Genomic DNA, 24,663 nt, shown 5'->3' on the forward strand with positions numbered 1-24,663 from the left:
AGATATTATTTGAATTGTATTCAAGCACTTCCACAAAAACGATTTTTGGAATTTTTAAAAAAATTTATTTGCTGACCATATTCTTAGAAAATGTTTCCCACTTGTCCCATTTTGCTAGGGATGGTCATCACTAGGGTGACCATACGTCCCGTATTTCCCGAGACAGTCCCGGTATTTTCTGTTTTTTTTGGCCGTCCCGACTTTTTGGCAAAAGTGTCCCGGTTTTTCCCGTATTTTACACGAAGCCAACTTGAATTTTTATTCTTTATTGAAGTCAAAGATTGACATTATTTTTCAACTCATAAATTATTTTACGATAATTACAACTATATATGAGAATATTAATCTCCCACATTTGCCTTGAACGTTTGTCTTTCGTGGAATACATTGTAATTCACTGCAATTGCAACCGTAATTTCAACAATATTTGGCAATTTTGTTTGAATTTGGCGTTGTTTTTGGTGAAAATTGGCGATGTCCCGTATTTTCCCGTATTTGGAAACGCAATGTCCCGTATTTCTCTCGAGGAAATATGGTCAGCCTAGTCATCACTCGCTTCGGAAAGTACTGATTCAAATTTTTATTTTTAGGAAATATGGTGAAGAAAAAATCATCCAGAATTATTGTGGTGCAAATTTTGTTTTAAAAATTAAATGCAGTTTCAAAATCATCGGTTAGGTTCCTGTAATTGAAAAAAAAAGACGCGCTCTTTGGAGGGTTTCAAACTTCAAGTATAAATGACAGCACCATCCAGTTTTAAAATTCTCGCATCCTCTCAATGATCTGTAAAACTTTGATTGAGTCTATACTCAACAGATGGCACTGCAATACTGACTGGGTATTTCTCATTCTCCCTCAAAAATTAAATTTATTTGATTTTCATTGTACTTTTTTAAATATTTTTTGTGAAATAAAAAAAATTTTGAACTTCTTTCAACTGTTATCGAACTATATTAAAACTTAAAGCGGTGCTGAAAAATAGCCAAGTAACGGAACAGTCCTGTTTGAAACAAAACATATGGTCAAAGGAATCATAAACCTACGGACGTCTGCTGGTCTGTTTCATTTCATAAACAAATCAACAATCATATTAATGGATAGCTTTGGGAACTCGGTAGACTTTTCTCAAGTGACCCACCGCATGCTATCGTGAGTGAAACCAGCGTTGTTTATTGTTTATCCCTGTTTGAAATCTGTTGTTTACGAAAAAATGACGGACGTCCAAAAACATTCCGTGCACACGTTGGTGTTCCGGTCCCTAAAACGGACGCACGACATGTTCCTGTCGGACCAAGCGAACCCCCCGCCGCCGGACGAGAAGAGCGAAGAATTGAAACGCAAAATCAAGGCAAGGGATGAGTACGGGCCAATCATGCATCTCGTCAAGAACAAGATAAGTGACAAGCGAATGGATGATCATGACGACCATGTTCCCGAATCGCATGCTTTAGCTAAGTCGGACAGGATGATGATGGAATATGGATCGTCAATGAACGACTTCGATGGCCGGCAGCCATACGAGATGGACGCGCCACCTCCAGGCATCGATGACATATTCCCACCGGCAGCAACGCCGGCACCGACGGCGTCGCAAGCCCTGGTGTTGGCCAGCTCCCAGCAGCAGCAAAGCTTAGCCGTGCGCCGTCAAACCGCTACCCTCAGACCCAAATGGCATCCGCCTTGGAAATTGATGCGGGTTGTCAGTGGACATCTAGGATGGGTCAGGTGCGTTGCCGTCGAACCGGGCAATGAGTGGTTCGCGACGGGTTCCAACGATAGGATCATCAAGATATGGGACCTGGGGAGCGGCACGCTGAAGCTGTCACTGACGGGACACATCAGCGCCGTCAGAGGTTTGGCGATAAGCTCTCGGCAGCCTTATCTGTTCTCCTGTGGCGAGGACAAGCAAGTTAAATGTTGGGACTTGGAGTACAACAAGGTTATCCGGCACTACCACGGCCATCTGAGCGGGGTCTACGCGCTCGCTCTCCACCCGACGATCGACATCTTGGTAACCGGAGGAAGAGATTCGTCCGCTCGGATCTGGGACATGCGGACAAAAGCAAACATCCACACCCTCGCTGGCCATACTAATACGGTCGCGAGCGTGCAGTGCCAGGCTACGGAACCACAGATTATCACCGGCAGCCACGACTGTACTATCCGGCTCTGGGATATAGTCGCTGGGAAGACCAGGGCGACACTCACTCACCATAAGAAGAGTGTTCGGGCACTTCTCATACACCCCAAGGTGAACATGTTTGCTTCTGGTGCCCCAGACAATATCAAGCAGTGGAAGTGTCCGGATGGACAGTTCATACAGAATCTTAGCGGCCACAGCGCCATTGTGAATTGCCTCGGGATAAATTCTGACAATGTTTTGGTATCCGGTGGCGATAACGGGACTCTCTATTTCTGGGACTGGAGGACCGGGTATAATTTCCAGCGGCTTCAGGCACCAGTGCAGCCTGGATCTATAGATAGTGAGGGCGGTATCTTTGCTTGCACGTTTGACCAGAGTAGCTGTCGGTTGATTACGGCCGAAGCGGATAAAACTGTCAAGATATTTAAAGAGGATGAAAGCGCCACGGAAGAGACTCATCCGATCAATTGGAAACCCGAGATCATAAAGCGGAAACGCTTTTAAACATATTTTGGTGCTGAATATTTTATATATTTGTCTTTCATATATAAATAACCCTTTGTGTAATCGATTTCTGCCGAACATTAAATTGAAAATTTTATCAACAACCAAGAATTTGTCATTCTCTGGAATTATGGGAATTTTTTTTGGGAAAGTGAGTGTTTTCAAATTAAAAAATGTGTTTGATGTGCATGACATACATCATCAGAACGCAATGCAATGTTTTTACTATCATATTAAATTCAAAATGGAAATTGTTTTGACAATTATATATATTTTTTTTTTACCTCCAGACCCAATTAACACTGTTTGCTTAAGTTACCAGCAAGAGAAATGGAACACCTTATCCATTTGAAAATGCAATAGGGAGGGTGGTTATGGTGACATATCGATGTTTAACCGTTAAAAATTCGGCAGTAGGAATGTAAATCTTCTTTTTACATTAGGGAATTGCCTACTGGCCTTTTGATGAGTTATGACATTGTGGCCCTGTGGGCAGAACAATGGACCTCCCCATCATTAATGGCAGAGCCGATTGATCTATTTCAGTAATCAACCTTTGGAATCCCACGGCCCAGTTGATTTCTTTTTTGTGAGTGGAAGGCCCGGCCAACTAATCTGATATGAATAGTAAAACCAGGGGCGTAGCCAGAAATTTCGTTCGGGGGGGGGGACCAAAGTGACAGAACAATGGATTTGGCCATCTTTTTCCCTTTTTTCGGTCATTTTCTCACATTTCGGGGGGAGGGGGGGGGACCAGACCCCCAAGTCCCCCCCCCCTCGCTACGCCCTTGGGTAAAACTGAAACAGTGAACCACGTACGGCCTGGTGATTGAGAAATCATGATTTAATTTATATTCATGTATATACATATAAAGACTGAACATCGCAGTTGTGCCGATATCTCCATGTATATGAGTTGACATTATTGTACTTTCTTCCTCAGCATTTTAAGTCTAACTCCTATGTGTTGCCATGCTCTTAAAAAGCTATGGATATGTCGCACACTTTTATCATATTGCAGAGACAGTTTAAAAATTTATACAATTCATTTTTGGCCTATATGCTCATTCCCCCCTTTCATCTTTCTACATAAAGAACTTAATTTTGAAACATCCCCTATAAACAAACAATAACTTTGGCCATAACAGGGGGGGTCTGATCTGCCTAAATTTGGGTCTGTTTTCCGGACCTGAAAAATGGACCCTTCATACAAATGAACGAAACAATAAATTTTGGCATTTAATAATTTTAATTTCTTTTGTGATAAGTTAGGTTATTTTGCTTCCCACAAAATTAATGCCCCCCCCCCCCATAAATATTCTTTGACGTCCAGTTACACTAGCGTCTTGATAATCTGAGGTGAACGGAACATAGACCACCTCGGATTACTAAAAACTTGGTGGTCCCTGTTGCATTCACCTCAGATTACTGAGACAAATGGGGCAGAGACCAACTCCAGTTTTCAGTAATCTCTACAAGGTGGTCTCTGTCCGATTCACCTTAGATTGAGACTTTACTGTAATTAGACTAGGGCTAGACAAATCCCAGGTTGTGCTGGCGACTAAAAAATTGGTATATATATTGGTGTCTTAAATTTCCTTCATGTAGTTACAAAATTGCAGGCTGATAGCAGCACATCTGCCACCATGACAGGTTCACTATACTCTGAAATAGTAAAACCTTTTTCTTTGGGAATTTTTTTTTTTTTTTTGCGATTTGTCAAGCCCTGAAATAGACATTAGGGCAGGCATCTTCAACCTGTTACTTACGAGCACCATTGTGCCTGATTTGGTGTTCACGAGCACCAAAACCGGAAGTTTTTTAGACTTGTGGATGTCCAGCTAAAGTTGCATGTGGATCTCAATTTCTAAATTTGTTATAGAGGTGCTGAAAACGAAAGAAAAACAAAGTGTTAAATTGTACGTAGTGTCAAAAAGTACCATTTCAAAATCCATTTCTCCATTGAAGAAAATGAGCAAATTTATATATATGTACAGTATTATTCCTTGTAGCGTGTTGTTCTGGTAAAGGTTTAATTTCGCATGTTCAGTGCCTAGAAAAAAAAAGTACATTTCATTGCACCTATACTGTGAAAGCTTTAGAAAGATGATCAGAGCCCTTTTTTCTGTGGCTCTGACATAGGATCAGCAATAAAATGTCGTCTACTGAACATTTTATCATACTTAATGACCATATTTATTCATCAATACAGTCAAACCTCGTTAATGTGTCACTTTTGGAAGAGCAAAAATATGACTTAGTAAGTGGAGTGACTCGTTAAACAAGTAAGCCATAGCTGTGCCAATTCCTGCCCGAGGACAATTGGGACTTCCAAAATGTGACCCATCATTAAGTGGAGTGACGTGCTAACCGGGTGACGCACTAATGAGGTTTGACTATATATTTTCTAATCTGAAAACAATGGCATGCTTTAGAATGACGATAAAAAATCACTTTCACCTGAAACTGTGAAAAATTAGTTGGAAGAGAGACAAATTCCAAACCTACTAAATCCACTCGAGATCCTATAGAACTCATTACATTTGTGTCTAAAGAAAATTAACTGTTAGGGAAAATTAAAAAAAAAATTGATCTCTAATTTAAAATTTCTGAAATAAAAATGTGTTCCTAACAGGTAGGGGGGTTGAAGCTCCAGGGTGCTCGCAAGACAAGGTTGAAGACTCATGCATTAGGGTCTCAACTGGCCCAGGGTTTTCTGTAATCCAGGGTGGTCCACCCACTCACTCATAGTCATTACATGGTCAGAGCAAGCAAAACCTGCCGGAAAATGTACTCAACGGCATTGGAAGTGTTCGGAACTTGAAGGTGATATGAACTTGTCCTGATCTTTACATAAGAAATTTTTTCGGCATCAATTCAGTGGTTGCTCAGAACTTATGCAACAACGCAGTACTACCAATCCAAATGTAATGGTTTAGTGAATTTCATGGCCAACACTTTCTTTGATGATTCCAGAATTAGTCTTTGTGATGTAATAACCTTTTGTGGCCATCTTGAATTTTTACAATGTCGAAAATACTTGGTGAGCAAAGAATTCTTTGTCATCAAGAGAGCCAAAAACCTCGGCGAAATCAGAAATCACCAATTTGGTGCAAACTTTTTTATGGAATCTTAGCCGCACAGTGCCATGCTACTTAGATGGGGTTTTCAATTATTACGTCAACCTATACTCATGTCCAAAAGGTAAGCGTAATTGCCATTTATGTGAATATTTCCAGGAAATGTACATCAGAAAGGAAGGAAACATGGTTATGTTGGTGGAATAGGATTATAGAAAAAACAATAAAATGCTAAACAAGGCTAATATAATGACTTTTATTAACCAAAGAAAAAGGTTTATAGTACAAGGGCCGAGACTTTATATAATGAAACAGAATAATTAAATTAATGTGATGCTGAAGTTTAATGCCGTGTGTGGGATCATCTATCATATAGCCATGTATACAGTTCAACAATTTCTCCTACTATGGAAGAGACTAAGTTGTGTGGTCAAAGAATTCCAAGCCTCACGAAGAGTAATTCTGGAACAGAATTTGGTGGAGGGCTGCAAAATTTCTATGAAGCATATCCCACACCTACTATATAGGATTCAGATCACGATAGTTGGCAGGCCTCCGCATGCACTGAATATCTTCACTTTGAAGGAAGGCATGGGTGATCAGGCACGTTATTATCCATGAATATGCAACCATGACTAACAGAACCTCGAAACGGGCATGCTGTAAGCTCAGGAGAACTTCGTCTGCATCTTTGACTGGTAACAGATTGTGTCAAAGCTGTGCGATACTGTTCAACATGATGCTTTAAACAAGACTTACTTTAGGAAAACTGTCTTCCTGTGATGTTTCCTAGTTGAAAACAGGTTACACATTCCCTCCAGATCATGGTACAACAAGAATCATTGTGTAGATCAAATCTGGACTCGTCAGTGAACATGACATTGCCCCCACTGTAAATAGGTCGTGTCAGGATGCAAACCACTGGTCATCTGCCATAGAGACCAATGTGTCTGAGCCTCCTGTAAACAGTTTGTCTCGAAACTGAGTCTCGGGGTTGAACGCAGTTGTCTGATAGAACAGTTCTAATATTACAATTATAGCCAAAAATATCGTTCTTGGCAAACTAGTACTGGTTGCAGGGTAACATCTCCAGTGTTTTGAAACTTCTGCCACAGTCTGGAGATCTCTCGATGAGACCCATTCAGAATTCAAGAAGCTTCAGTTTGGAATCGTCGGATTACAATAATTTGTCCCTTTACATTTTCAGTTGGTGTCTTTGTGACATTTTCCCTGTCCTTAGTTATTGTTAACAATGCTTCGTACCACAGCAACTGAGAAATATCTGTCAAAACTAGCTATGCTGATTGAGGCTATTTTATACTCGTTTTAACATACACCAGTGCTTTGCACATATCGACTCAACTGTTTTCCTTATACAGTTTTACCTACATCCCACGATTCTTCACAAGTATTTTGAGAGAGAGAGAATCACTGCATCCATATTTATTTCAATTTTTTTGGGATTTTGCAAATTATGCTCAACTTTTGGACGTGTGTATATCTCGTGCAAAATAAAAAAAATAAATTATCAAGCACACTTTGTTGTCATGGCGAGAACACACAACTTTCTTCAGCATCATTATCCATTATAACACAACTGAGAGCAACAACATAATCTCGACAACACATTTTTATTAAGCTAATTGGACACAGAAATTTGCACATAATAATCATTATAGATTACATTAAGACTGTGCTGCATGTGAAAAAGCGGAAAAAAAAAATTATTTACATTCCCTGTAACAAAAAAATCGGGAAATTCACAATTTCTCTGGAACTTTTTAATTTTTTTCATCATTTCTGACATTACTCCATTTTGCCAGATTAATAATAATCATTATAGAAAAAGAAAACAAACATGCGCTTATCGCATGTCGTTATTCGTATTCATCATTCGACAACAAGCACCTACACTAAATAAAAAGTGTGATACATTTTTTACTTAAATAGCGTTTTCAATTTTTTTTTTCTTCAAATGGATTATACATGATCACATCAGCTGGATTAATACTAATCTTTTTTTTTTCCTTAATTTACAGCCTATATAAACTGTCTACGGGATTTGTTTTCCAAACATTTAGTAGAAAATGTGTGACAGTCCTTTAATTTTTAAAGCCTGAATCGTTACAAATACCACACAGGCAATATATATATATATCTAAGAGGACAATATCATCCTGTTTTTCCTTTTTTTCCAAAATGAAATACATACAGTGCAGCCGTAATTTCACATTTTTCCTATTTTTTAAGTACAGCATACACTAAATTTAGAAAATATAGAGCCATAAGCGAACGTCCAAGTCCTTATAAATACAGTTTAGTCAATGCACTCATTTTTTTTCCAATCACAACCTATTCAAAACGGAGCATCCAATAAACACCCAATATCCCCAAACAATTCCAATAAAGATTGTGGAAAAAAAATGTAGATCTATTCAGATTTTGGGGGAGGGGGCAATAAAGATGGGATTCATAGAAAAGATCTGATCCAGAGATGGGGGAAAACTCTATAACAAATCTGATCAGAAAAAAAATAATAAACAGTTTTTCAATTAGGGGAAAATAAAGATCTGACCCTGATGGGAATGAGGATATATGATCTAAATAGCAAAACAAAATACAGAAATGCTTTAGATGGGGGAAAATAAAGATCTGATCCAGGATGATAAAACCCAATAAAGATCTGATCTAGACAGGAAACAAAATGAACCCGATTTCGATCGGGGAAATCCCCAATAAATATCTGATAAAATGGTTAACATTGTAAAGACTGATTCAGACAGAAAACCCCAATAAATATCTGATACAGATGAGGAAAACCCCAATGAGAATCTGATCTAGGTAGAAAACGCAGCAAAGACCAGATTCGGCTCGCGAACAATATAAAGACCTCATTTAGATGGAAAAACCCCCAATAAATCTGATCGAGCTGGGGAAGACCCAATAACGATTTGATTTAGATGGAGGAATAATTTAAAATCTGATCCGGATAGAGGAAAAACCAAATGATGACCTGATTTAGATTAAAAAACCTCCATAAAGATCTGATTCAGATGGGGAAATAAAGACTTGATTTTGATAGTAAACAAAATAAAGAGCTTGAATAGAACAGAAAAATTTCAATAAAGACCTGATTAGATGGGAACCACATAAATACCTGTTCACACAAAAAAAAAGACTGGATAAACTGATAACGACACTTCGGACTACATGCACAGCACATAAAATCCAAAAAAAACCTTATCTCAATAGTTTTATTTTACAAACCAAAAAAAAAATTTACACTGCATTCAACAAACACATTCAAAAAACATGCAAGAATCGGCACACACACACAAAAAAAATTTATATCGTAAAAAAAAAATCCAAACTAATTAATGACTATTAAAAATCTTGTGTAAGTACATTAATGATACATCACTCATAAATGAGTTGTGCCAAAAGCCTGATTCGATAGCTCTATATAAGCTATTTCTTCTTTTTTTTAATGTGGAAATTTACGGGTCATTTTATGATCGATCAATATAATTATTTTTTATCATTTTAATTGCAATAAAATAAATTTAAAAAAAAATTAGGAAATGATAGTTCTCAATCTCTCGTAACATGTACTCAGTATATTAATTATACTGAGAAGAATTATACTGACAGAATACATATCAATATCAATTAATTAGATAATTATAAGAGTAAAAACAAGAATTAATTTAAAAGCTTGAATAAGAATTTCACACGGTGAAGTTAAACGATCAGAGTTTGGGAAACGATACAGGTCGACCAGAAGCGATTCTTCCCCCACTGTTGAAACACTTATCTATACTTATACTAACGGAGGAACAAATTAAAAGTAAAAAACTTGTATCTGATACAAGCCACATGACTGTATTGAACTGCCTTGATAGTGACTGGAGTGAATGAGTGGGCTGGAAAGTATATCCATAAAAACATGGCTTCCCCAGATATATGAAAAAAGAACTGTTCCGATATTAAAAAAAGCAGCATAAAAATAAATCACCGACTCCATGTAATATAGATGAATATTAATGATCCATGATTGGAGGTTGAAAATTTAGGATAGAAGCCGGAAAAGTCTGGCTATACACAAAAGTTTTTTATTGATTCCTCATTACTTTGTAATCAATTCCATGTTAGAATTCATCTAAGATGGTGAGGACTATCAGGAAAAAGGAACGTCTGAGCCTAATGAGGCTCGGAAGATAAACCAAAAATGTTAATTTGCTACAGCAGGAATAAAAAACCGGTGTCACATAAACTATAATTAAAAAATTCACCGATGGCACTGTACCGAAAATAACAAAAATCAATAGGATGATGCAAAAATTGATACACGTTATGCGAATAATTCTGAATATCAATTTATAACCCAGCATTTACAAGAAAAAAAAATTGTTGTAACTCTCTTTAAATCAGTTTTCAAAATTTCTTTAATAGTGATTTGACAGGTTCTAAGAGGTTCGAGAATTATTTAGCTTTACTGTAATGCACATAACTATATTGACATATCTGGGAATAAGGAAATGATTACGGATTACAAGATACAAAACTCGCAGAGAGAGAGGGAAAAAAATTACACATACAACATGAAGGAAGAGAAAAACGATAGTTTGTGTTGCATGTATTGTATTCACATTGTCGATAAGGAACGGTCTAAAAACTTGAAAAAAGGGGGGGGGGGAACAATAAAATCACCACAAGCAGCAACCGGAACTTTTACTAATTTACAAAAGAGCGAAAAAAAACTGTGATAAACAAATAAACACAGTAAGTAATAAATTAACTACATTTTTTTTATCCTTCGATTTTTCTTCTTCACCACTCAAACAGCTGCAGCAATGACATTATGACTCGTTTGGCTATCCGGCGAGAAAAAACAAAAATAGGGGGAAAAAAATTATAAGGACTTCTTTGCGCCGTACACTGTATATTCAACGACACTCCCAAACTTTAACAGTTTGATCAACACTTCCGGTGATCACATAAGGAGCGTTGTGATGGAAATCTGTCAAGAGAAAAGGAAACAAAATTGAATAAGAACATTTTTTTTAGATGAAAATATATGAGAAAAAAATCATGCAATCAATCAACAGGTGGCTATGCAGTAAAGTGGATCTCAAAGCATGTGTCGCCAAATTTCATCGAGGGTGTTGTACCAAGTTAATGATATTGATGCGTACCAACATAATCATTAGTAGGAATCAGACTTTACCTGACCATTTTCTCAATGGTCATGACAGCATTGTGAGTATATGGCTGTTAGGGGGAAGGGAGTTTTTGGTAAAAGATCATTAGAGGGATTGAGCTAAGTAAGGCACAGAAGCCACTCGCAAAAAACGGCTAAGTATAGCAGCTTGTAAATGATGACAGCCTGTAAACACAAGACGGTAAAACATTCCTGGCTAAAGTCATTGGTTAAAAATGGTTGAGTTAGCATTGACAAGCAATGGCTAAATAAAGCTACTGACAAATGATGGCTAAGTAAGGCAATTGGGAAACAATTTCTGACTAAAGCTACTAGTAAACAATAGCTAAGTAAAGCAGCTGATAAATGATGGCTAGGAAAAAGGAGCAAAGAGTAAATGGCAATCGAAGTAAGGGAGCAGCAAGTAAATCTCTGCTAGGGCAAAGAAGCCACTAGCACCAAAAGTTTGAGAAACATTGTGGTAAATCACGGATTTAATGGACGCTGATTCTACCAGCACTGAATTTCATGCATTAATATTTCATTACATTTATACATTGTACTCTAATTATTATCTTCAAAATGTTAGCAGATCCAGTGTTGATGCCATCATGATAGTGGTTCAATGATCTCATATAAATAGTTCCAGTTATTGTATTGGAACACAAAAATGATTCAGAAGATGAAAAATATTGTGATATTGTGAAATATGAGCTAATACTCCTGGCTCTTTCAATTTTTCCAAACCAAGAAGACAATGAAAGCAAAAACTTTTTCCTCATGGCGGGGGTGGAGGCTCAGCCCACTGACAAAGTTGTTGCAAGATGCAGAACATGAAAGTATTCTTAACGGTTTTGAGATTTGATATTGTTAATGAAAGTGGTGATGAACTTTAGACCTACAATACACATATGGTGTCCCCAAGGAACAGTGATACTCTGAGATTAGATTGCGGGTGCCACAAGATATTTTGGGGGGCAAGGCTGTATTGAACATAGTGATAGGGATATGACTCTCAGCATTTATGGATGCCCCTGAGATCCAGCAAAGGCGCTACAAGATATTGAAAATTCTTATCTGTGTGTGTGATTTCAAATAGCACTGTGAATGTGAAAAAGAAAATCTGTGGGTAAGACAGTTTAAGTTTTTCTGTTATTGTGACATTTACTTACATCATATATCGAAGACTAATAGTGTGATAACATTCTTCAAATATATTTTTTTTTTGCAGCTCAAGTCTAGAAATTTTTCTTACAGACTGTATAGCATGCTTTGATGTCTTGTTTTTATGTACAAAACTGCAGTTTCCGACTCGTACATGCAATGCATAAGAAATTTTGAAAATTCCATTTCTGGGTGTGCCAATGAATGTATGTGCTATGAGATGAAACATTTTAAAAATCACTGTTGAGAAACTCCTTGAACATCCACCAACTTTTGATTGTAATCAAAAATCAATTTCAGCTCAAAAATAACATTTACTGCGCATTATTTATGCATATGGTATTGAATTTGATTGTGATTTTCCACAAATTAATCATCGAATTTCAGGATACAAAATACAAAAGAACAACTATTACATAGCTAGAAAGTGTCTGAAGCAAACAATGTATATAGCTTACCAACAGAAGTGCAGAAATGTTGATGCGCTTCAATGGTTTTGCTGCATCTTTTGTTCTTGATGTCCCAAACACGAAGTGTCTTGTCATCAGAAGCACTCACTATATACTTCCCACCAGGGTGGAACTTCAAGCCTCGGACCCAGTTATCATGTCCAACCTGAGAAGAATTTACAAAAATATATGCACTTATGGTGAAGGAGAAACATTCAACTCTGTGTGTGCATGCCCGTAACTCACTCTCTAAAACATAGTAATAATAGTTTCTCTCATACCGCTAAACTTAAAAAATTTCACAATAATATTTTAAACTAACTTTTTTCAATTATCACAAACAATGCAATAGGATCTTGGAAAATAAGCTTTCAAACAAACTTACCAAAGTGAAAAGGCTGAGACCCGTGCTGATGTCCCAAAGCTTTATGGTTTTATCACGTGATCCTGATATAAGGAATGGTCCAGTCCGCGCTCCTCGTTTATTCTGAAAATCAAGACATCAAACCAGAAATGAAATTATGTAACGAGAGATGAATAGAACAAAATAGTCCTTTTCCGTTATTATTCAAATAAGTCAAAATAAATCTATCAGAATAAAAACTTGTAAATTCTTAATGGGGGGAAATCTGGCACTCATTTATAAGAAAAAATGTTTTCAGTCGAACTTCATTAAGAGGAAATCATTTTATACAAATTATCACTAAATACAAAGGAAATATTTGTCAAATTGGAGATATCAGAAAATTATATCCTCATTAAATACAAGCATGTAAACCAGAAATTCTCATATAATATGAAGTGGAAATCCCACCTAAAATGAAAACCAACCAGATTTTCCTCTTCAAAATTTCTTTCTGGAAACATGCCCAGGATCCATAGCTTTTCAATGGTAGGTGACACAACCCTTGCTTCTTTCAATTTGAAAATTCTCTACAACTCAATTTTTTTTTCTTTCTTTCTTTATTTCCTTCTTGATAATTTCCTCATTTTAACACTAGGGAACAGGGCCATAGCTCATCCCTTCCCTCTGCTCCAGGCTAAGTGATGATTTTCCGAGTTCCTTCTCGGGGGGGGGGGGGGTACATTTTTTCCTGCAAAATCTATATATATTTAAAATGATTTTCTGTGTGTGTGTGTTCTCTATACAAATCTACAATTTTAGATCGATCGTCAACAAATTTTGCATATATACCAAATGGGACCCAACTTGAATGATAGGCTACTTTAAAATTTTGTCAGAGCAGGGCAAATGCCCCAAATGGGCAAAAAACCGTAGGACAACAATGGTTTTTGGGCCTCAACAATCGCTTTCCGAACGTTTACTTTGGTTACCGTGGTTCCCTAGCAATGCGTTTAAGACGTGTATATGCCTTTACAATGGTTTGTCATTTCTTCAACGCTGTCAGTACATATATAATATTTATGCCTTTATAATGGTTTGCCACATTTTCAATACTCCCAGTAATGAGGTTTTTGAATAACGTCATAATCATCATCAGCATCGCTTTGAGGGTCAGGAAAATGATGATCCTCATAGAAATCAGTACTAAAATTGCCGATTTTAATGTAGAAATGTGGAAATTTGGTGGGGTTTTCTGTCACATCAATAATTTTAAAAATTGTATTCAATACTCGATTTTTGAAATATTGAGTTCGCTTAGAGATATACGAAGCCCAGGAGATTCAATATGAAGTAATTAGCCGGACCTACTTTTGAGTTGGATATTCATGCAATAACATTGATTTCAACTTTTTATTTACATCTTCTCAAACATGAAAATGAATGCCTCCATATTGTCTTTCAATATTCAACTGCATAAATTCATGTGGGTTAGGATATTTTAAAATTAATTATATGGGCCCGTAAAAAGTACATCGAAAAAATTCCACAGTTTTAATTAAGCATTTTTGAAAGCTGAAATAGGTTGATGAAACTTGAAGTTCGGAGGAGGGGGGGGGGGGGGGGGGTTTGAGCGAAATACTTAGCGCCCCTTAAAAAATAAAAATAAAATATTCATTTCTAAGTTTCTTTTAAATCTAGATTTGTTTATTTCATGAGTCGCCGTATTGTGGTTAACTTAGACACAAAGAAAGAGGGAGATATCACGTGGTACAAAAAGCCTCATTTAATAAAACCCGGGCAGCGCCGGATATTATAGCTAGTGACACTATAATCTCGGTTTAGGGGGGGAGGGGATTAGAACCCCAAACCAGGCCTGTCATTTGGGGGGGTCGGCGGACTGGCTTTTGAAAATACAATAAAAATGATATATATATGTATCATTTTTATTGTATTTTCATTTTATATCATTTTATTAGAGATATAATTTTTATTATATTTTCAAAAGCCAGGCCCCCGACCCCCCAAATGACAGGCCTGGTTTGGGGTTCTAATTCCCCCCCCCCTCCTAAACATAGATTATAGTGTCATTTTGCAGGAAAAAAACTGAAACCCCTACCCCTTTAGAGAAAATTCTGCATATCCCTATGTGTGAGATAGACATGCTAGATCTTTAAGATCTCTCCTAGCAATGCCGTCTTGATTCTTGGTTCACCTGAGCACCAACTCATGATAGCGAGATCTAGATACAATTTTTCAGTTCAATATGTTGTTAATTGGAGTAATTGATATATATACACACACACACACACACACACACTGAGTACATGTCTTGGCCCCCCCCCCCCCCGGAAAAAGTTGAAATGACGGCCCGCCCCAAACTCCCTTTGCATACGCCAATGTAGATACACCAAATGTTCATGGGGGGGGGGGGACACTTCTGATTAAGCAATTAGAAAAGAGGATATGGCCCGACCTCTGGACGCTGTTTTTTTTCAACTGTTCTGCCTCACTTATAATGACATCTCATTCAATTTTAAGTTGGTGGGTGCCTGAAGATTTTTGCAAATTGAATTTTAAACTAAATTTACTTACATCAACTCCTACAGCTTCATTGATGGCAGCAGCAGCTGAATCTGGAGCCCAAGCTACACACTCCACCACATGGTCATGTTCTCGCAGCTCCAATTTACACTCTTTTGTGCCAACTACCCATACACGGACAGTCTGAGGGACAAAAAAACAACATAAATTAACATATTGTACCATAGCTTTGATCTTATCATGAAAAAGGAGGAGAGAATGAAAATCAACATCAACATGTATGAATTTTTTTAAAAATGCTGAATCCAAATCAAACTGCAAAATTTTCTATCTACCATTTATAACATTTCTTCAATAGATCAATGTTTAGATTTACCTGTACAGAGGTGCCTCGATATACGAGTGTCTCCTCTTACTCATAATCCAAACAATAAGCAAAAATGTTTTGCTAATGACGTGATAACTTGCAAGAAAATATTCAACTTAGAATCATAGAAACATACAAGATGAAAGACATTCAATGCAAGAGAGCTTTGGTGATGTAAACAAGTTGGAGCTAGCAGTGCTGTAGTAGTATCAGCAATCAGAAGGATTTGTACTACATACTTCCATTTTTTATAAGCATGTGCCAACAACCCCCTACAAAGTTTCCATCGAATTAGTCCTAAAACATTTTAGCCAGACTGTATACATATGCAGTTGAGATATAAGTGATAAAAAGGGAGTATATAATGAAGCTTTTGTTGCATTAAAAACATCTAGAAGTAACAAAAATAATCAATACAGAAAAGGAATTATTCTACCTATGATAAATTTGACACGATGCAAAAAATAAGTTCACCTGATCATTAGAGCAACTGGCCAGCAATGATCCATCTGGATTAACTCGAACCATTCTGACCCATTCTCTATGCCCAGTGAATGTTTTAACACAGTAACTATAAATAGAAATATCAAATTAAATTATTATTATTTTAAAAAAAACATGCTTTCTTGATGACAGAAATACAAATGTCAACAAAAGAAGTTATATTAATTTGTTTTGGAAACTATTTTCAATGGCACTGATAACAGCTGGTTCAAATTAATACACAAAAATGATATTAAACAGAACTGTTACTAAATGTGAAATGCAATTACATCAATCACATGTAACTACATGCATGCGAAAGAAAAAAATCATGATAATTTATTTATCATCAATAAAACTATATATAATTAGGTATGTTATTATTTTCATGTTATATTTAATGAAATGTAAACCCCAAACTTATGAAGAAACACATTGATACAAAATACAAACACAGTGAAGAAATTATGCAGAAAAAGTGAAACTCTTTCCCCAGAAATGTTCACGCTCAGCCATGTGTGAAAGAGTGATGTTCATTTGGGAAGGTGAGCAGAGAGACTTAATGGGTGTGAAAACATGAAAGCCATACAATAACCACATATTCTGTATTTTTTGACATCCCCCTTCTCAGGCCGATAGGACTATAGCTTGGGGTCTGGATACAGGGTCATCTTAACACCATTGTGAGCTCCTGAGGTAAATAATAAACTTGCAGCAGTGATGGTAACTCGTGGGAAATTTCTTAGCGTTTGTGGAAAATTTTCAGAGTTCATCAAACAAAAGAATTTTTTTGGAAAAAAAGACGATATAAATACAGTGTAATACTTTTCTAGTGTAAAATATTTGATAACATATTTTCCCCAGTAGATGCAGCACATTTTTCAGAATGAGTGGGAAAAATTTACTCAAAAGGGAAATTTTGCTGTACGGTGTTACCATCGCCAACTAGGAGTTTGGGGGAACCAATACAAGTCAAGAGATATTTGTGTCAAATTACTATGCAAGGTCATCAGTGGCTCCAGTGCCATGCTGAAGAGAGCCCTGAAGATGGCCCTGTCCAGGGGCTAGCCTGCTGACCTTATTTTAAAATTTTTTTGTACATTATAAATTTAATCAGAAATTTGTTCAATAAGAAGGATTTCAAACTTAGAATGGGGTGGGAAGCAGCAGGCAAAAAAATGAAATATGACCCAAAGGAGACTATTGGCAAAACAAATAGAGGTTGAGCCACTTCGATCGAAACTATACACGATTCCAATTTGAAGGAAAAAATTTTGAGAAAAGGTTAATTAAAAGTTTAATCCCCCACCAATTTATACTGTTACATCTCTCTTTTACATGAATTTGCATTCTACTAACCAATACACAATAAATCACAAGACTCATTCAATTAAAAAAAAAGCACCTACCCAGTTGCTACTTCCCACATTTTTATAGTCTTGTCTCTGGAAGACGACACAATATGATCGCCGCTTGGCATAAAAGATACAGATGACACATTGTGATCATGTCCTAGACAAGGAGAAAAAGTTTTAATAAACTGTTGGCAAAATAAAAAATCATATCTGAATACAGTACACACTAATTGGTTTAATTTTTTGACTATGGTTTTATTTTTCCAGGCAAGTAAAAGATTTGCATCAAAAATAGTACAAACAAGTTTGACATTAGGATTTTAATAATAGTGCAAGCAAATGCAGAAAGTTTTTGGGGAAACTGCACTCAACAGAATTATTCAAGTACAAATACAAGGCCACAACAAAAACATGCCAGACAAAATGCCGAATGAGGTGGCTGAGAAAAAATGCTCATAACAAATGAATGGCAAAACAAAGATAAAAACAATGCTAGAAACAGATGCAATCAAACTGAACATATGGAAAATTCAAATCTTTGAAAATTATTCTCTTTTATTGTAGAAAATAATGAAGATTATAGGGAAAAAATGTCAATCAAAACTCAACTTATGATTCTTTCCAGTTACTTTGCATTGAAATTAAATAAATGTGCACGTACCTCTCATAGTTCTAACACATTCATAGGCGCTGAAATCCCAAAGTTTTACTGTCATATCTGCTGAACAAGAAACTGAAAAAAATATATATATGTCATCAATTATAACTTAACTTTCATATGCAAGAAGGTTGATAATCATTAGGGCTGGTCTGATTAATATAAAATTTTTTAATCACAATTAAACATTTTAGTCAAGTTAATTGACTCAATTCAATTCAAATTTTTCCCTAAAAGCTGGAAAAATGAACTTGATTTATTTAATAAATTTGACTATCATATTCCACCGCATTTTGAGGCATGCCAGAAAAATGCAGAATCATTTTTTAAGAACGTTTTTTATTTAATAATCATTAATATTAATAATAATAATTAAGAAACATTTTTTATTTAATAATCCTCTCCATTCTATAACTTAAAATTCAGTGCTTCTTAATGCAGATGCCTTTTCAATACAACTTGACCTCGAAGGGGTTTCCTGGAATAACACTGGCAAAAAGAATGCAATGATGGGTTCATTATGAAAATATTCAGTTTCCCATTGGAACCCTCAACAATTTAAAGGCATTTATTTTAAGGTGATCAGAAATAGTAGTCAATTTGTGGATCTCACACCACCATTTGATTTCTAGCTATGACAGAAAGTGATAAGTATGTTATAAGAGTTCACATTGAATGTTTGTTCAGAATTTTGTTTAATGGAAGTATTAGCGGAACATCTAAGTACTTGAGTTAGTGTTCGTGAGTACTTGAACTAAGTGTTCAAGATTTGTCAAAACAGGAAGACCGAGCATTCCGTCATGTATGAAACTAGTTCTGTTATTAGCTTCCAGACCACAAAAAATATATTGACAACAGAGATCCATTGCCAAATTTGTGAAATGTATGGTTCTGATGGGAGGTTTGTAAATGCCCTCCCCAGCATGAACCAACCTCACACAGGTAAAGGGCTTATATTCAAAAAGGGACACGGCCTGAGTCTTGTCTGGTTTGACAGGTTTGTAAATGCATGAGATTGTGAAAGTAAAACTACTGTAAACAAGGGCTACTTTGGCTCAAAACAATAAAAAAATAAAACACACTCTAATTACAATAAAAAAAATCTGAACTAGTTTAGTTTTTGCCAAGTAATAATACTAAGCACAGTAACTGGGTGCATTGGGAAGTTTATGGATGGCTGACCAGGCAGCAACAGTGGTGGTTTCATATGATGTGGACATATGGTTTCTTCATCTCTGAAACAAAACTGTGGGGGTTCTAATCCAGCTTTGTCAAGTTAGGTAGATGCCTAATTAGACACACAATTTAATACTTAATTTTGTTTAATCTTCCAAATTTCACAAAACATTAGTTGAAAATTTAAGTTTTTTGTAGAATTGGTAAAATAATTAGCTGAATTTATCTACTTTTTGACAAATTAAAAAAGTTTTTTTTTAGTAAGTGGAGTAAATATTAAATTTCATGTGGCTAATGGTGACATAAATTCTTCAAATGCATAGGTCAGTGGAAAAGTTTTTAAGTATCACGTTAATTGAAATTTAGGTGGACAAAAATTTAAAAAAAAGTAGTTTTGCCCAAAATTGCCACTATTATAAAGAAATTAAATAACTTCAAGAAATGGAAACAAAATATACGTTTAGTTGATATGCAAAGGTGATTAATAAGGTGAATTAAATTAAATATGAATTTAATAAATTAAATAATATCAAACCTCATTTCATCTAGCATACTGGAAATTACCCACTTCTCCAAATTGAAAAACTGGTATTCAATTTTTCTGGCATGTTAGATTACGAGCTGGAATATGGACTAAACATAACAATTTTGTCAAATTACCATATTCATAAAAAAAAAAAGACATTTTCAGGGTTCCCAGCAAGATCTGCTTGATTATTTTCCTTAGCAAACCTAAAAAATCTCCCTGACCAATACTCCTGAAGAAAGAAATACAATTTAGAATCTTAACCCTTCAAAGTTTGAATTGTTGTTTTTCAACTTTGTTTTTTTCCTTTACAGAATTTCCCACAGACTTTTATCAAATATTTGCTTATTTGAAAAAAAATGACTTTTGTCAAATATTTTACATTTTTCCTGACTTTTTCATTTACCTGACTTAGCAGGATGCTGAAAAAAAACACCTGCATTTTTATTTATGCAGAATTTGCATTAAAATATTAGTAAAACCTGTGTAAGAGTGACACTGTATGAGGCAGAAACCTGTCTTAAACGGATTCAAAATATAGTCTGTGTTCAGTGATTAAAGCTTTGATTTGCACCTTTATAAAACAGAAATCTAAAATGAAATATTGTTTCACTTTTTTGAGGTTCCGTTTTATACAGGTTTCACATTATTTTTTAATTGTGATTGTTAGAAAGATGGCTTCAATTGAATGGGAAAATATACGTCAAAATATAAAAGTTTTTCACATTGTCCATAAACTTTCAGGAACTCAAATATTTAAACTCCTAATTTGAAGTACTGTATTTGTACTATTAAAAAAACATTATTTTAATTAAGTAAATGCAGAGATGGTGCTAATTGTTGATAGTCTACAATAACATCCACTGAAATTGATCAAAATGAACACTTACCTAGCCACTTCCCAGAATGATCAAAGGATATATCCTGAACTGAATCTGTATGGCCTTTCATTGTTTTTTCATATTCCCCAGTTTCATAATCCCATACCTATAAATACAATTATTTTAAAATCTGATAATAGTAATAACAACACAGCAGATGTGTTTTTTCACACCTTCATCATGACCATTACACGTTTCTTTCAGGATGTTGTGTCATGGTCCCAAAATGGAAATATCAGATGTTATTTTCATATGAATTATCAATCGAACTGTATCATATGTGAATTCAATGGCCACTTGATTTTATGAGAAAAACAAACTAGCCCTCTAGTCTGATAAGATATATCATTATATTGAATGTGTGTGTTTCTCATTAGCAAACTTTCAATTTTACAAATGCACTGTTCAAGTCTATAAATTCATAAAAACAAGCATTGACTGTATTATGATTGAAGCCCACTAAAGTAAATTTTACTGGGAAACATCACATACTAATAGTATCATTTCGAACACATATCAAATGAGTTCTTGTATTCTTCCACCTATTTGCAGACACAGCATAATAACATCCCCTCCCTAGTAGTTGAAGATAAGAATAAGGAAACATATTTTCAATGAAAGAAAATTCTTAAAACAAAGATAAAAATAATTGCCAAAAAACTAACTTTTATTGTGGCATCTTCACTAGACGAAACTAGAATGCTGTAAACGGGGTGGAATATAATCCTTGTGACAGGTGCCCTATGGCCAGATAGACTGTATCTTTCAGGTGGTCGAGGAATCCATTCAGATGGTGACCTTTTATCCCGGGTTGGCGCACCGGCAATGAATTCTCTTTCCGCTTCTGCTAGTTTAGCTTCAAGATCTATTACCTAAAAGAAAAAAATCATAAAACTTTATACATCTGTCTAAGGAAATAGTCTGGAAGGGAAAAAAGACATATTTGAAAGGCAAATTATTTCTTTTATTGAAAGTTTCATTTGCCTTACTTTCACAGGATAATCACAATCTTAGAAGAAAGAAAATGTTACCTTTTTTTGAAGCCTTATAACTGATGTCCATTTCTTTTCTAATATACCAGAATACTTTTTATCCATCTCACCACGCTGTGTAAGAAAATAAGGTGAATTATTGCATAAATTTATGAACACAGAAATTTAGCACAACTTAATTCATTGGAAAATAGTGTAAATATTATTTTTTTTTATTACAATGCTAATAATTAGTTGCAGTGTAGCATTTTTCATACTTAAAGTTTTTTTTAATCTCAATTTTTACAGAAACTGCTCCCTTTTAGTCCATTAAATCAAGGATTTACAGTAGGGTCATTCCATGTCAAATCACCCAGCCATGACACCCATAGTCTCAGATTTCATTGATTTTTTTTCTATTTGTTGCATTTACCATCCTTATTAACTGTGTGAAATATTATTTGCATATCTCTAAAACTTTTTGAGAAAAAAAATGTTGAAATTTAACAAAAACTGATGCAGATGACTTTTCCGAGGCTCAATTTTTAAGCGGCATTGTTTGAGAAAATAAATCATAACTTTTTCAATTTTCAATATATTCAAGTGACATTTTCACTAAAGTGTTCACAAAAACATACAGAATATGAATAAAAATAATTCATACACTTACATTTGAAATTTACATGCAAAAAAATTATGTAAACTTTGTTTTTGTGGAATTTTTCGTTAGAAAAAATAGTTTTTCAAACGTATTTTTAGACCAGAGGCACAGCAGTTACCAAAACAACTTTTATTTTAAATTTCTCCTAAATATATGAAGTAAAATACTGGAGAAAAAAAATAATGGTTTTTTGACCGTTAATATGTTTATTCTGGCTCGCAACACAAAATTCATCAAAATAAGACTGGATCGTTCCGATTTCAAATCATTCAACTAGATACTGAAATGCAACCCATCATCCCGGATTCCAATTATTATTTTTTATTTATTGCTTCTACCATGCTTGTTGATCATGCGAAGTTTCATGTACATATCTCAAAAAAATTTTGAGAAAAAAAATGTTTTCTAACCTCACGAATGACGTCTCTTAGGCTAACCCATTCAAGCAATATTATTTGTGAAAATATATCATAACTTTGCAGATTTTAAATATATTCAAATGAAATTTCCACTAAAATGCTCACAAAAAAATGTAGATTATGACTAGGAAAGAAAATTTAAACCTTAGAGGAAAAAAGTCATTTAAATTTAATTTTTTTATTATTATTTTTTTATTTTTAACACAATTTTTTAAACACTTTTTTTTGGATGCACAGCAGGAATTTCCAATTTTTTTTAAATTTAATCCTATTAATATATTAAGAAGACTGTAGAAAAGTAAACATTATTTTGACAGTTAATACATTTGAGTAACAAAACACAATTGTAATTATATGACTACATTAATTATATTTGTACATTTTGACTTAATATAATGATTCATGCTTACTAAAGCCAAATTTATATTTTATTTTTCATGTACGCTTATACATTTATTACAGTATTCACTAAATTAAGTTTCAGGAGTAGTTAATGCAATAATTCAAAACAATTAATAAATTTTAAAATTCTAGGATTAAATGAATTTATGAAATAATTAGAAATGTTAATGTAATATCTCAAATGGGAGTTGGTGAAAAAAAAAAGGTTTTAGGTTAACAAAATAATTTTTCAAATTTAACCTTCATGTTCAGATTCTTAGAAGTGTTCAAATTCCAAATAATTAATTTCACTTTTAATTGATCTATAAATATTTCTTATGATGCAACAAAGACAAACTTTTGCAATCTGATATATTTTTGCATAAAGAATTATTTTGTATTTGATAAATCCAGATAATATTAATCATATATATATAGATTAACTTTTGAAGTTTTTTAACATGCTTAATTATAAAGTTATTTTACCACAACAGTGTTAAATTTTTTTTAATTACTTTGATTTTTACAGCATATATTTTAATAAACATATATTTAATGTATATGATAAATATGAAATGGTTATACTTGTGTGAAAAAAAATCTACATTATAATATTTAACACAAGCCTCTATATATTTTTCCCAAGAAATAATTTAAAATTGCTGATAAAAAGCCAGAATATGAGGCATTAAATAACAAAGAATGAAATTATCAGCTACAACCTAATTGTTGTAGCTGAGGCAGATGGAAGAGAGTAGAATTGAAAACCTAATGTATATATTGCCTGGTGGTGATATATAAGATGTAATGTTTCTTGTTGTGATGATGATTGTAAAAAATAATAATAGCTTCTGTGAAGATATAAACTATGGCACACTGGTCTTTGTCCTTCAGAGGGCAGCTGGTGTTTTATTTAATTATAAGGCTTTATCATCCCAGCAGGTGATGATAAAGTCACTGCTGCTGCTTCATTGAGGAAACTAAAACAAAAGTGTTAGAACTAAACTGCTCCCCATAAAATGATGCAAGTCTTAATTATGATCTTGCTGAAGACAGAATGTGCTCCATAGAGTAGCCAACTCAGGGTTAGCAAATTTTTCTTATGATAACACAATTTCCATTTGAGCTAAATATTTTATATCATTTTGGAATTCGAAGTAAAATGTCAGGAAAGACACTTGAAATTTATAGTGTTGGAAAAAAAACTGGATCTGACTGTGATAAAAAGTGTTACGCAAAAGTGTAAAATCTGTTACCCATTACATCATTGGACCCATCGGACATCAATATTGAGGAGTGGAGCAAGTTCTGAACATTTATCTACTGTATGTTTAAGCATCATAGAGCTTTTTTCTCAA

At 34.7% G+C, this 24,663-nt stretch overlaps 2 protein-coding genes across 2 annotated transcripts in view; one reads left to right on the forward strand and one right to left on the reverse strand.

Annotated features, from left to right (window-relative positions):
* Window positions 1–1,101: 1,101 nt before the first annotated feature.
* On the forward strand, window positions 1,102–2,751 carry Tango4 (transport and golgi organization 4). The gene has a single exon (XM_089240260.1). The coding sequence runs from the start codon at window positions 1,211–1,213 to the stop codon at window positions 2,645–2,647; it is 1,437 nt and encodes a 478-aa protein (XP_089096386.1). The 5' UTR covers window positions 1,102–1,210; the 3' UTR covers window positions 2,648–2,751.
* A 4,593-nt stretch (window positions 2,752–7,344) lies between these two features.
* The window catches only part of Lis-1 (LisH and WD40 domain-containing Lis-1), a 64,382-nt gene continuing 47,063 nt past the window's right edge, over window positions 7,345–24,663 (reverse strand). The window contains exons 4-13 of the mRNA XM_089240261.1: window positions 21,905–21,979; window positions 21,539–21,745; window positions 20,883–20,979; window positions 18,294–18,365; window positions 17,687–17,789; window positions 16,269–16,365; window positions 15,479–15,610; window positions 12,926–13,027; window positions 12,550–12,706; window positions 7,345–10,747 (exon numbers count right to left, since the gene is read on the reverse strand). Coding sequence (XP_089096387.1) covers window positions 10,674–10,747; window positions 12,550–12,706; window positions 12,926–13,027; window positions 15,479–15,610; window positions 16,269–16,365; window positions 17,687–17,789; window positions 18,294–18,365; window positions 20,883–20,979; window positions 21,539–21,745; window positions 21,905–21,979 — 1,116 coding nt within the window. The 3' untranslated portion in view covers window positions 7,345–10,673. The remainder of the gene's footprint in view (window positions 10,748–12,549; window positions 12,707–12,925; window positions 13,028–15,478; window positions 15,611–16,268; window positions 16,366–17,686; window positions 17,790–18,293; window positions 18,366–20,882; window positions 20,980–21,538; window positions 21,746–21,904; window positions 21,980–24,663) is intronic.

The sequence above is a fragment of the Pholcus phalangioides genome, unplaced genomic scaffold, assembly GCF_987345545.1.
Source record: "Pholcus phalangioides strain wild (caught in Gottingen) unplaced genomic scaffold, Ppha-v1.0 ptg000012l_1, whole genome shotgun sequence".
Lineage (NCBI taxonomy): Eukaryota > Metazoa > Arthropoda > Arachnida > Araneae > Pholcidae > Pholcus > Pholcus phalangioides.